General features: G+C 50.0%; 1 protein-coding gene across 1 annotated transcript in view; it reads left to right on the top strand.

The window, feature by feature from the left end:
* CPXM2 (carboxypeptidase X, M14 family member 2) overlaps positions 1-13,718 on the top strand; it is a 129,535-nt gene that overhangs the window by 20,689 nt on the left and 95,128 nt on the right. The window contains exon 3 of the mRNA XM_038579021.1: positions 12,152-12,261. Within this exon, the coding sequence (XP_038434949.1) occupies positions 12,152-12,261 (110 nt within the window). The remainder of the gene's footprint in view (positions 1-12,151; positions 12,262-13,718) is intronic.

Below are 13,718 nucleotides of genomic sequence, written 5' to 3'. Positions count from 1 at the left end.
CATGGGGGAACTGTAATTAGCTCCCTTTGCTATCATCAGTGTTCTTGTCCTCCATAGTGTCATCCTGTGTGACAATTGTCCCTCCTTCCTGTCCAGTTATTTTCTAAGACTTTCTGATCCAAACGGTTGTGAAAGTTGATGGGGGTTGGGGAGGAGAGGTGAGCACCTGGCCACCTCAGAAAGCGGGGTCTGAGCTTTAGAGATGGTGTCCAATTTTCAATTTTCTAGTAGCTATAGTCCGGAGACTTCAAAATGGAGGCATGCAAGATGGATGAAGGATTTTCTGTCCCTTCTCTGATCATCTCCATTTTTTCCTCAACTCTCTCCATCTGACTCATTGGTGGTGAATATTTTTGCACATCTGGCACTAGATTGAAGCATTGTTGGGAATCTTTCCTTTTGAGAGTCTCTGTAGGTTTTTAGGATGTGTTTGGGAGATGTTGCAAAAGTTTAAACTGGAATTCCCCAAAGTCTGTGATATTTCTGTACAACTGGTGATTTTATGAGCTATGTTAAATAACCTGGAACACATTGTGAGAGAGTTTTTTTTTAAGGGATCTTAAAAAAATCTCTTATTTTGAAATAATTATAGATCCACAGGAAGTTGCAAACAAATGGGTCCCATGTACCCTTCGTTTTGCCTCCTCCAGTGCTGACATTCTGTATTAACTGTGGTACAAGAGCAAAATTTTCAGAGTATATTAAGGTCCCACCCATTATACATGTGTGTGTTTGTATGTGCATTAGTCCTGTGCACTTGTATCACGTGTGCTATTTCATGGGAATACCATTACCGAGAGATACAGAGCTGTCCCTTCACTGTGGGGCTTCCTTGTGACATCCCTTCTAGCCACATACTCCCTCCTGTAGTCTCTAACTCCTAGCAACCTCTAAGCTACTTTCCATCTCTATAATTTTGTGTTTTCAAGAATTTTAGATGAAGTAAGCCATATGGTATATAACTTTCGAGATTAGCTTTTTTCACATAGCAGAATTCTCTTTTCCTCTTTCTGAATTGGACACATAGACTTAGTTGGTATCAGTATGATGTAATAGTCAAGGAAAGCAAAGTCTTTTTATTATTATTATTATTGAAGTATAACACCCATACAGAACAGTCTAGAAGTCTTAAGAGCACAACACATTGGATTGTCCTATACACCACTCACATGTTATGTAAATGCACTATTTTAACTATCATGTAGATCAGAAATAGGTGACCAGAGCCAATGAGGCCTCCCTCCCACTCATTAGTCACAAGCCCTGCTCCTTTTCAAAGATAAACACCATCAGAGATTACTTTTGCCTATTTTTGAACTTAATATTCATTGAATCATACACTGTGTCTGATTGCTGTCACTTAATATTATGTTTATAAGTTTCCTCTATGTTGTTGTATATAGTTGTGGTTCATGTATTTTATGACATGGCTATACCACATTTATTTTTTCATTCTCATGTTAATGGACATTTGGGTTGTTTTTCATTTTCGGCTACCACAAATAGTGCTAATTATAATCTGCACTATGCAGATTATTCCTGCATATAAGCCTTTTGGTGTATACGTGAGTGTGTTTCTGTTGGGTATTTGCACCTAGGTAGAAATGCTGGGTCCTAGGGCATGAATATTTATAGCTTTAGTAAATTCTCCTAGAGTTTTCCAGATCCCTCGTACCCATTTACACTTCTCTACCAGTATTGGTGCTTCACCTATTGGTGCTTCACCTCCTTGCCAACATTTGCTTTGTGTCTTTTTAATTGTATTCATATTGGTGTGTGTGTACTAGCATCTCATTGTGGTCTTCATTAGCATTTTCCTGAGGACAAATGACTAATGCTCATTCGCCATCAGAATATCTCCTTTTGTGAATGCCTGCTCAGATCTTTTGCTTATCGTTTTTCTTTTTGATTTATAGGAGGGTTTATTTGTATGTTTGCCTTTCTTAAAAATACTGTGGATATGAGTCCTTTGTCAGATGTATGCCAAGCAATACACTTCTTGCACTCCCTGGCTTACTTTTGCTCTCTAGTAGTGCTGTCTTTTGAATAACAGATGTTCTTAAGTTTAATATAGACCAATCATCAGTATTTTCCTTTAGTGCTTTTTGTTGCATGTTTAATTTTTTTCACTTACTGAAAGATCATGAGGACATTTTCCTATGTTGTCTTCTAGAAAAAGGCTTCCTTTTGCACTGACTTATTTCCATTAAAATTCTTGATTTAAATAAAAATATGAGGTAATAGTGCAGGTGGTACTTGGATATGGAAAAATTCATGAAGAAAATAAGCAGGTGGTTGAGGTTTGAGAAATGCTATTTTTGAAACAATAATTCCTTCTTTTTTTGGCCTTATAAGCAATATGTAAAGAATAAAACAGTTTTCCACGGTGGTGCAGGCTAATGATTGTCAGTTTTGTTGGATCATCATACACATTTTTTCATTTACTCGGGAAATATTGATTGGGCTTTGGGGATTCAGTGATGGAAACTCATAGTTACTGCCCTGTGATGTGAACAGTATGCTTTGTCGCTTTGTTAGCCAGGGGTGAGTAGGATGAGATGGATGGGGGTCGGGGAGGAAGTCTTGAGGCTTTTCAAGTGAGGAGCCACCGATGATCAGAGGTCAGGGCTTCTGCGATGTAGGTGCTCTGGGCATGATGTGGGCATGAGGCTTCAGCCTACAGATGCTGCTCCCTGAGGGTTTCCTGTCCCTGCTACACAGAGCCTGCACAAGGGAGCTCTGAGCCTGTGTATCTTTCAGGGAAGACACCAGCCAGATTCTGAGGGTCTCAGAAGATCCCTGTGAGCTTTAGAAACCAGGGCCCCTCTGCAGTCCTGTCCATCAGAGTCTCTGTGGAGGACTCTGGGCAGCCCCAGCAGATTCTGATATTGGGTGAGGCTGAGAGCACCATGGGAGGGGGTCCTGCAGTGAAGGTGGTGCTTTCCAAGGGTGGCTGAATAAGTGAGATTAACTCCTTTCCCCAAGACCCCGAGGGGGGCATGCCCCTCTGGGAAGCCAGGCGTGTCTGAGACCCACAGAGAGCCACTGCAGAAACGTCCTCCAGGGCGGCAGGACACCGCTTCCACGCTCGCATCCATCAAAGGGAGCATCAGGTTCAGAAAGGTGAAAGATGGAATGTCGCAAGTCACAGCTATCTGATTTATGGCGACAGTGCATTTATTCCTGGCAGCCCTCTTGAGGTCTTGGGGAACTCTTTGCTCTGCTTCCAGCTGACGATCACCGCAGGCCTCGTGGTCTGGGACTCTGAGCTCCCCTGTCCCACTGCACTGCCTTTCTCTGGTGTGACCCCAAACACCACCATGAAACTGGCACCTACCTTATGCTCCTGCATTTTCAAGACAAACAGGTGGCCTAACAAGCGTGCCTGGGCTCTTAGGGCATACTTGATCTTCAGACTTTGACCTGGGCGCTTAGCCGTTTAACTCTGTGTAAGTCAGTTTGTGTACGTGTAGGATGGGGATGGCGACGCCCTTCTCTCACAGTCCTTAGGGAGATGACATCACAGCATGTCCTCAGAGCGTCAAGCTCATGGTAGTTGCCTGTATGTTAGCCCCTTCGCTCCCCAAATCATTAGTCTTTTAAAATAATTTTCCTGGGATCCCTGGGTGGCGCAGTGGTTTGGCGCCTGCCTTTGGCCCAGGGCGCGATCCTGGAGACCCGGGATCGAATCCCACGTCAGGCTCCCAGTGCATGGAGCCTGCTTCTCCCTCTGCCTGTGTCTCTGCCTCTCTCTCTCTCTCTCTCTGCGTGACTATCATAAAAAATTAAAAAAAAATTGTTAAAAAAAAAAATAATTTTCCTGACTTGTCTGTCATGACAGGCTCCCCTAGGCGGATTGGGGTTTGGGGGTGGGATGTTGGGATTGGTGCTCCAGACCCGGAATCCTAGCTTACACCCTCCATTCTGACCTCGTCCTGTAAGAAGCACAGGACAGATTGAATAAAGTGTGCAGGTGTGCATGTGTGCTGGTCAGAGGAGGGAGGCAGGCCTCCGCCCACCCTCCTTCAGAACAGGCCCAAGCCTGGTGGATGGAGCTGCTCAGCACAGGGCCTTCTCACAGAGCTGCACTGCCCTTGGGAGTGACGTGGAGTCACCTTTGATGACTGTCACCCTCTTTCCTCCCGGTTATGACACATCTCTCGTCTCTAATATCTTCCTGAAGTCTCTTTTTCACACTCATTTTCATGTTCTCCTCCCCCACGTGCTTCTGAGGATTAATCTTTTTCCTTTTAGAAGCAACAACTTGATTTGATGAGAAAGGATTTTCTTATTGGTTTGTTTTGTAGGAGGAACGGGAACCGTGCTGCAGGGAAGGGAGAGCTGTGACTGCTGTGGGGTCTCTACAGAGTCACTGTCCAGCGGCTTCGGGGCAGCCTGGCCGGGGCTGAACCAGGAGGGTGGGGGATTGAGCTTCCCCGTGGATTCCCCACACTCTGTAAGCCTGCAGTGATCACCTCAATTGACATTACAGTCTTGGTTGTAATATAAGCACATTACAGTTTCAGCTTCTGGCCTTTTTACTTTCCAATTGTGGGCATTTGAATTGAGCTTCAAAGCAATTGTTTCTTCTCCATTTTACTTGCTCACTGGGCAGCGCTCCTGTCCCCTCAGTGAAGCATTCTGAAGGATGCAGACAAGCCCTCCATGGAGGTGGCGTCATGCTTGACAGCTCTTTGGTCAGGGTAAGATGTTTCTCTGAGAATTTAAAACAACAAATGTTGGTGAGGATGTGGAGAAAGGGGAACTCTCTTACACTGTTGGTGGGAATGCAAGCCGGTACAGCCATTCTGGAAAACATTGTGGAGGTTCCTTAAGAAGTTGAAAATAGAGCTGTGTTACAACCAGCAATTGCACTACTGGGTATTTACCCCAAAGATACAGATGCAGTGAAACAACGGGACACCTGCGCCCCAATGTTCACAGCAGCAATGTACACAATAGCCAGACTGTGGAAGGAGGCACAGTGTCCTTTGACAGATGAATGGATAAGGAAGATGTGGTGTATATATACACAGTGGAATATTACTCAGCCATCAGAAAGGATGGATACCTATCATTTACATCTGAGGGATATTATGCCGAGTGAAATAAGTCAACTGGAGAAAGGCAATCATATGGTCCCACTCACAAGTGGAATATAAGTAGTGAAAGGGACCATAAGGGAAAGGAGGGAAACTGAGTGGGAAAAATTAGAGAGGAAGACAAACCATGAGAGATCCCTAACTCTGGGAAACAAGCAAAGGGTTGTGGAAGGGGAGGTGGGTGAAGGGCTGGAGTAACTGGGTGATGGGCACTAAGGAGGGCACGTGTTGAGATGAGTATTGGGTGTTATACTATATCTTGGCAAATTGAATTTAAATAAAGAAAAAAAAATAAAACCAAAGGAATTCTCACTTCTTGTTCTCACTTTGCATTGCTGGAGTGCTTTGGTTGGAGAGTCCTCTGGGCTTCTTTTAGGGGGAACGACTACATGGAGTACTCCGCTCTCCCATCTGCTGTGTGCACGTCTGTGCCTCTCCGTGTTTCTGGCACATTATTCCAGAAGTGCTTTCAGCGAATCTGGTGGCAGGGGGTAAATTTTCTAAGTATTATATCTCTGAAAATGCCCTTAGTTACGTGGGCTGTTGACTGATAGTGGATTCTAGATTCTAATTTGTTTTTGCGAAGTCACCCGTTGGTCTGATTATCTCTGTCTTGATAATCTCCAGTAGTCCGAGAGTTCTGGTTTTAAAGGTGCGGAGGCTAATTCATTCTGCAGATTTTGTTTGGCTCCTTTCTGCCCCTGGGGTTATAATGTTAGCAGTAGTCCCCTGTTGTGTCCAAAACCAGGGACCAGCTGAGTCACCAAAGCTTTGCAGATGTCACCTCGAGGAGTGGGAGCCAGCTTTGAGCTTTGGCCTGAGGTCGTGGGGCCTGGTGGCCAGATGTGGTCAACCTGCCATTTCCTGCTCTTTTTCTTTATTTTACTCTTTAGTCTTTGATGGTTCAGAGTGCAGCTGGAAGGAGGAATGGACTCCGTGACCCCTGTAGGCCTCTGCAGACTAGGGGACCCGAGGTGGTTTCGGTGCTGCAGCAGCACGTGGCTCACTCCTCGCCCGGGTGGACCCCAGCCTTCCAGACCATTCTGTACATTTTCCATTTCCTACCCGCACCTTTCTCCTGAGTGGCTGAGTGCACTTGGCAGTGCTTTCTTAATTGTCCTCTGCAATTTTCTTTTCTTTCTTTTTTTTTTTCTTCTGCAATTTTCTTTCCAGTGCAATACTGTTCCTCTTTGTGAGTGAACCCAAGGTGGCAGGACAGCTCATTTTGCTCATTGTGGACACTGAGTAGATCCACCAAAAGCCTTGAGATTGATGTTCCCAGGGTAAAAAGAAGAGGGGAAAAATGAATCAGGTGGAAATATATTGGAATTCATCAGAGTTAAGTATTTAATATGGACATTGCAGGACTCTATTTTGAATTAATTTAGAATCTCTAAATCAAAATATATTTGTCCTGTCCTTCATTTCCCTATCCTTCAGGATAGGAAAACCCTGCATTTTTCTATATGTGGAGATTCCTGCATAAGACAGGCCTAGGAACTTTCTGTGCAGAATAACGTGGCTTTGACCTGGCATTGTTGCCTTGTCGATCCTTACATAAAGGCATGTGGGATAGAGATTTTGTGCTAAACTACTTTATGTTGAAACAGTTTATTAATTAAAAATTTTTTTAAAGATTTTATTTATTCATGAGAAACAGAGAGAGAGAGAGAGTGAGAGAGAGGCAGAGACATAGGTAGAGGGAGAAGCAGGCTCCCTACAAGGAGTCCGATGTGGGATTCAATCCCAGCATCCCAGGGTCACGACCCGAGCCAAAGGTAGATGCTCAATCACTGAGCCATCCAGGTGCCCCTAAAAAAAAGTTTTGAATGAGATTCTGGGAAGGCAGGGAACTCCCAGCTGGTCTAGCACGTCAGTCTGAGCCGAGCCGATCGGGCATCTGGTGCCCAGGGCCCTGCAGGCGGGGATGCGGTAAGTGTGTGTTGTGCTAAGTTGCTTTGATGGTTATGGGACTTGAGGGAAAGCCCATGTGAAACAGACTTGTGGTGGCAGGAAAGGATGAAGGTCCTCCAAGGACAAAGCCCAGTGGCGGTGGAACAGAGGGGAGTTTCACGGGGGCAGCCTGCACTAGTGCTGCGTCTCCATGACCCCTCCCGGGGCTCCTGCCATCTGACCGTGCGGGGACAGCATGCCGAGGAGGAAGAGGAGAAAGTCACGACAGTCTTGGAGAGCTTCTTCAGCAGTGGGCTGACAGTCGGGACGTGTCAGGGGTGATATTCACGTCCACAGCAGACTGAAGCCACCAGGGCTGCTGCAGCCAAGCAGGCCTCATGTGGAACACTGTAGAAGAGTCTGGTCTCCAGATGCACTCACAGGAGGGGTCCTGAGTTGAAACCTCAAATATGTGACTTGACCCCTGCTGGTGTAGACGGTGCCCGTGATTGCGTGGATGCAGCTGTTGGCGCCCACATGGATTGTTCAGGGGGAAGGGAGGGAAGACTCTCCAGGAGTCAGAGGGTTACAGCCTTGAGCTGCAGGGGAAGAAAAGGCCCCACAAACCAGGAGGGGGAAAAGGGGAGAAACAGGGAAATATCATTGCTGTGGCCTGAAAGTCTGGGTCACCCACCCCCGGAATTCCTGTGTTGAAATCCCAGGCCCTAAGGTGATGGTGTGAGGAGGTGGGGAGGTGGGGGGCTTAGGGACGTGCTTATGTCCTGAGGGCGGAGCCCTCACGAGCAGGATTAGGGCCCTTCTAAGAGGCACCAGGTGCTGCTTCGGTGAAAAGGGGGGGCTGTGAGCCAGGCAGGGGGCCCTCAGCAGAGGGCAGCTGCTCTGGGGCCTTCCTCTTGGGCTTTCTAGCCTCCAGACATGTGAGCCATAAACTTCTGTTTATAAGCCACCTGTCCATGGGGTTTTGTTACAGCAGCCTGAGTGGAAGAAGACGGTCATGTTATGGAAACCACCGGGGCAGGAGTAGCCAAGAGGCAGCAGACTCAGGGAGCCTGAGACGAAGCCACCAAATGAGGAGAGTCGCTTAGCCTGGGGACAGAAAACCAGAGTGCAGAATGCAAAGTCAGGGGAGGAGGTGGACGTGGGGCTGGACAGTGAGGGCAGGCGGCTGGAGAACCCATCGCATCACAGGGCACAGGGCTGCGCAGGGTGGGACCTCCCACCCCAACCTTGCAGGGCTGCACAGGCAGCTCCAGACGTCTGTCCCCTGCTGTCGGGACCTGACTTCAGTGGGCAGACTGGTGATGCGGTGAGCCAGGCCCTCTCTGGGACGAGCCGTGTGAAGTTTGTGCAGACCCTCGGGAGGTGTGGTGTGGCTGGAGGTGCCGTGGGGATCCATCCAGTCCTCTGGGAGCACGTGGTCCGTGGTTTCTGCTGCCTGGGTGATGAGGGCTCTTGGGGCTCCCCGCTGTGTGTGTCCCGTGTCCCTGCCCTGGTCCCTTCTGGGAGCTTTCTGCTGTTCCTCCAATGACCCCCATTCCTGCTTAAGTTAACCTCTGCTGGTTTCTAACAACCAGAGATGCCTCCCTAACCTCCAGTGAGTCAGATAGGCTGTAGCCTATCTCAGGGTGGATGTCCCTAGTGTTTCTATTAATGGCATGGCTGACAGAGAAGGCTCCCAAACAAAACCACATTCTCTGAAGATAGTGTCTTCTGATAAGGGGAAAAAAAAATCCTTATTAGGATTCAGGGAAGACTGCGTTTGTGTGCAGGCTGAGCGTGTGTGTTTATCTGGGCTCCCCACCAAAGACGTCATCAGCTGTGCTGTGGACCGAAGCAGTGGCTCTTCTGGCTTATGTGGTCACATCATCTCTAGAATGGGTAAGAGTGGACATTTGTCATTGGATGTGGTGCTGGCTCTGTGGGACTCCACACTTGCTTCCTGTACACGACGATTGTGCCCCTCAAGGGGGCAGGCATTGAGCTCTTGGGTTGAGATCAGATGTGTAATCAATAAACACCCCACCTAGGGGCACTTTCTTTCCACCCCTTGTGTATCCTGGGGAGACATGTGGTGCAGCTTCGACTTACCAATATAAGAGTGATTTTGATGAGTATGCAATTGTATTCAGGTAGTTTCTTTTCGAATTAAGATATTCATGTGCAAATGAGATGTTCTCTTTTCCTGGAAGAAATGCTTTGGATAGCAGTTATTGTTCCTTATTTAACTCGTAAAAAATTTGTGCCATTCACCTGTCAGTTTGTCTGTCTGAATCTAAATGAGTAATAGAAGGTGTTAGCTCGATCAAGTACCTGGAATTCACCACCTGCTGTGTTTTCTGCTAAGGAGGGACGAGGGGGTGGGGTCCCTGGGGGGCTCAGTCAGTTAAGTGTCTGCCTTCAGCTCAGATCATGATCCCGGGGGTTCTGGGACTGAGCCCCCCGTCGGGCTCCCTGCTTCTGCCTCTCTGTCCCTTCCACCTACTGTGAGTGTGGTTCTCTCTCCTAAATAAATAAAATCTGTAAAAAAAAAAAAAAAAAAAAAAAAAAAACAGAGGGAGGAATACGTCTGATATAACTTTGAAAGAGTTTCCCTGAAATGGTAGCAAGACCTTTTTGTATTTCTGATGCTCGCTCACGTGGGGATATCAGGCTTCTGAACGGAGAGCCGGGATGTGGAGGGACAGACCAGTGTGCTGTTCCCCGTCAGGGTCTGAAACCAAAGCTGGCGTACCTGGCGGAATCAAGGTGCAGAGGCCATTCCCAGCAGAAGGGCTGACCAGCCCGTTTGGCGTCAGGGCTGTGGAGGTGCGGGCTGTCTGAGGATGCTGATGTGCCTTGAGCAGGGTGGGCTGGGACGAGGTGATAAGGAGCATGGGGGGGTGGGATGCTGGGGACAGTGGGCGGCATCTCCAGCTGAGGGAGTCTCCAGGCCCCAGGCTCAGGACAAGGGCTGAATGACAGGGTGTGGAGGACCTTCTGGAGTCTCACCTCCCAGAGGGGACAGGAAGTGATCTTGACCCTCCGTCCTTGCCCTGCGTCTGGAGCAGGGCCTCAGGTGCATGCCAGTGACCACTGGGGAGTGAGAGGCTGGAGGGATGTGGCCCAGGGAGGAGCGGCATGGAGAGGCGGTGCTGCTATCCGGAGGCCACGGTGGGACGGCGTGGGGGCTCGGGCTCCTGCTCTCTCCCGGCTGGGCGCAGGCCTGGGCTGCGGAGGGGCAGGTGTGGCTGCCGCCTGTGAGCGTGAGCAGGTTCCACGACTAGGCGTGGCTGGTGGAGGCAGGCAGCGTGGATTTCTGAGTAAGTGTGTGAGAAATACCTTTGCTCAGTCGTCAGACACTTGGTCAGTGTTCGGGGGGCGTGATGGAGAATTACTCGTTCAACATCGGGACCGAGGAAATGCCACCTGGGTGGGTCAGACCCCTGTGCCCTCCAGGCCTGGAAAGTGCCCAGGGCAAATCCTAGTGGGGGAAGGGGGTTATGACAATGAGATTAGCCTCTGTGGGGTCAGCCTTGGGTGGTTAGGGATGCTTGCTGTGTGGATCCCCACGGGCCGCATGCCCTGCCCTCCCCATTCATTCTCTGGTCCCCACTGGCTACACGCCCTCCACCCCCATTCACTGCATGGTTCCTGCTCACATGGCCCCCCACTTGAGGCACAGCCCCCTCTGGAGGAATCCAGCTGGAACACCGTTGTTCACGGTGCCAGCTGAAGCCTGCTGGGTTCCCCTGCAGCATCAGGTGGGTGGCAGTGGCACCGTACCCCACTCTTAGTGCTCCCCACAACACTGGGCACCAGTACCTCCCCCCACCCCCATCCAGCACAGATGTCTGATGCATAAGTACCAGCCCAGGCAGCCGCGTGGCAGGTGTGGGCAGGGCCAGGAAAGCCGCGTGGCAGTGTTTGAAAGCCTGGAGCTGAGTCTGGAGCCCGGGATCTGAGGTCCAGCTTGGCTGCTGGCAGGGATGCCTTGAAAGGCTCACCTCTAGTCTCGGGGCTTCAGCTTCCTCTTTGAGGACCCAAGGGGAGGACTAGATGGTGTCTCGGCACCTGGCAGGGCTGAACCACTCTGATGGCATCCCTGCCCCCCACCTGCGGGCAGACTTTCTTACCCAGCTGCCCGCCCAGCCCCTGGTCTGGCTCCGCCAGCATCCTGAGACCAGAGGGGCTTCTTCCCTGCAGGGGTTTGTCATGGATGGACAGATAACCCCACATCCTCAGGTGTCCTGGGGTCCCTGGAGGCACACCCATCTCAGCAGTGAGCCACACAGCTTTTATTTTATTGATTTTATTTATTTTTTCTTCCCACACAGCTTTTAAAATGTGCCTCTTACTTAAGAGATTTTTCACACTTCCAGTAGAAATAGATTTTACTTCTCCTCCAGAGTTTTTGTTTTCTTTCTCCAGGGTCAGATTTGAGGAAGCAGATTTCGTCTCTTGGAGACTTCTAGCTCCAAGACAGAGTGGGCGGTGAGAAGAGCAGCCCGGGGGTCAGGAGGCCTGGGAGCTAGCCCTGGAGCTGCTGTCAAAGCCCGTACCCACAGGATGCTGGTCTGGACAGGGAGGATCACCAGGGGCCTGCCCAAGCTCCAGTGTCTTATTCCAGGGGCAGCTTGGACTAAACTGTGTCTGGTAGCTGTTCTCAAAACTACCAGTTTTGCCAAGAATGGAAAACAATAGATTTTTTTTTTCTATTTATATTGCCTTGCTCATTAGCATGCACAACACAAAGGCCAGAGTTGCTGAATCAAAATCAACAAGTTCTGATTAATTTGCAGAGTTCAACCACGGGATCACTTCAAAATTTCTAACCAATAGTGTTCCCTGGCTGAGTCACACCGTGGAAGGATCCTTAATTGGAAACAGCCTCAGACAGTAGCATGGACGGCAACAGAGATAAGGGATAGCAGAGCACAAACGGCCTGAGAGGAAATGCCCATGAGAAAGGCAGTTGACATACTCATGGTTGAGTTGACAATGGCCTCTGTCTGGAAGCACTGGACCTGCCAGGGGGTGGGCCGTGCTGGTGGCTGGGGGCTCAGGGGCAAATGGGAAGCTGGGGGGCCAGATGGAGAAAACTGGAAAGTTGCCTTTTAACATCTGTCTTTGTTTTTAACAAGCATTGTCCTTTCTAGGTTGCCCACCTCTCGGTCTGGAGACCCTGAAAATCACAGACTTCCAGCTTCATGCATCTACTTCGAAGCGCTACGGCCTGGGCGCGCATCGAGGGAGACTCAACATCCAGGTACTGGTGGTGCAAAAGGATTCTGGTTGCATTGCTAGCTGCTCTGGCAGGAGACGCAGCCGGCGGTTCGCTGGGCTTGGGTTGGATACCCCGCATGGCATTCCAAATGCATTAGCTCCACTTCTCCCAGCAGGAAGGGCATTGCCTCAGATGCTCATCTTAGAGGGAGAGCCTTGAGATGAGACTCAGGATATGTGTCTTCTACAAGGAGCCCTCAGTACAAAGGATGCTGCTAGTACCCGGACCTGCGTGGGCCCTCCTCCACCTCTTGAGCGCTTCCCCTTCCTGTGATCTGTCTGCACAGGCACGGGGAGGCCGGCATCGGCAACTCCAGCAGGCATCGGCAGCCAGAGGCATTTGTCCTCTCCTCCCACCCCACCACTGCTTCTCACCACCACACAAACCTCTTCCAGGCTGTTCTATGGCTCCCCCCAGGGCAAACCCTGTGTGCCTCTCCGAGGCTCAGCACCTCATGTCTGGCCTGCTTCTCTAACTCAAGGGTCCTGTGACCTTTGTCCTCGCTACTGTCGGGGTCCTGCTCCAGGAACATGAGCTCCTCCTTGCACATTTTATACACCATGTGGTTCTTCTTGCCTTTTCTCAGGCAGGTCCCCCTGCCTGGGCAACCTCTTGGCCTCCACCTTGCCAGGCATCATAAGTCCTGCAGCATCCCCGGTGGTCGATTCCTCGTGCTGCTCTAACAACTTATCATAAATGCAGCCACTTAGGCCACACAAACCCATTCTCTCCCAGTTCTGGAGCACGAGAGCCCCACTGGGCTAAATCAACGTGTGGGCAGGGCCGCGTTCCATCTGGACCTGGAGGGAAGGATCCATTTCTTCGCCTTTTCCAGCCTCCAGAGGTGCCTGTGTTCCTTTTGCGTGGTCCCTTCCTCTTTCCAAGCCTCTGGGTCCTCCTCCTGCTTCCCTCTTCCACTTTTAAGGAGGCTTGAGATGACACTGGATTCTCGTGGATGCTCCAGGATCATCTCCCACCTCAAGTGACCTTAATCGCAACTGCAAACTTCATTTTCCTTTATCAGAGAGCCTCCAGCATTCGGGCCCCAGGATTAGCACCTTGGCCTCTCTGTTGGGGAGGGGGCGTTATCCTACCAGTCCATCCACGGGGTCCTTTCCCTCTGGCTCCAGCTCCAGCTGGTGCCATTCCATTCCTTCCTTGTTCAGCATTTGGTCATGTGCTGTCCTGTATGGGTCTCTAGTATCTTAGCCGTCTTTCCCCGGCTGCTCCATGACTGTGGGTGTGTTTTCCAAACCCCTTCTGCACATGCACCGTCTCATCCAGCTCCAGGGAAGAAGATGCCCTGCATCCCTGAGACATGGGGCCATCAGGCGGACACCTTCTGAGCGATGTCACCAACACCTCATGCCCCCACCATCCCTGTGAACATGCTGTGGGCAGCCGCTGTGCTGGGAACCGGGCCAGGGTGGACGAGACCC

This window comes from Canis lupus, chromosome 28 (genome assembly GCF_011100685.1).
Source record: "Canis lupus familiaris isolate Mischka breed German Shepherd chromosome 28, alternate assembly UU_Cfam_GSD_1.0, whole genome shotgun sequence".
Taxonomy (NCBI): domain Eukaryota; kingdom Metazoa; phylum Chordata; class Mammalia; order Carnivora; family Canidae; genus Canis; species Canis lupus.
Note: the sequence above shows the minus strand (reverse complement) of the source record. Positions and strands in the feature narration are given on the sequence as shown.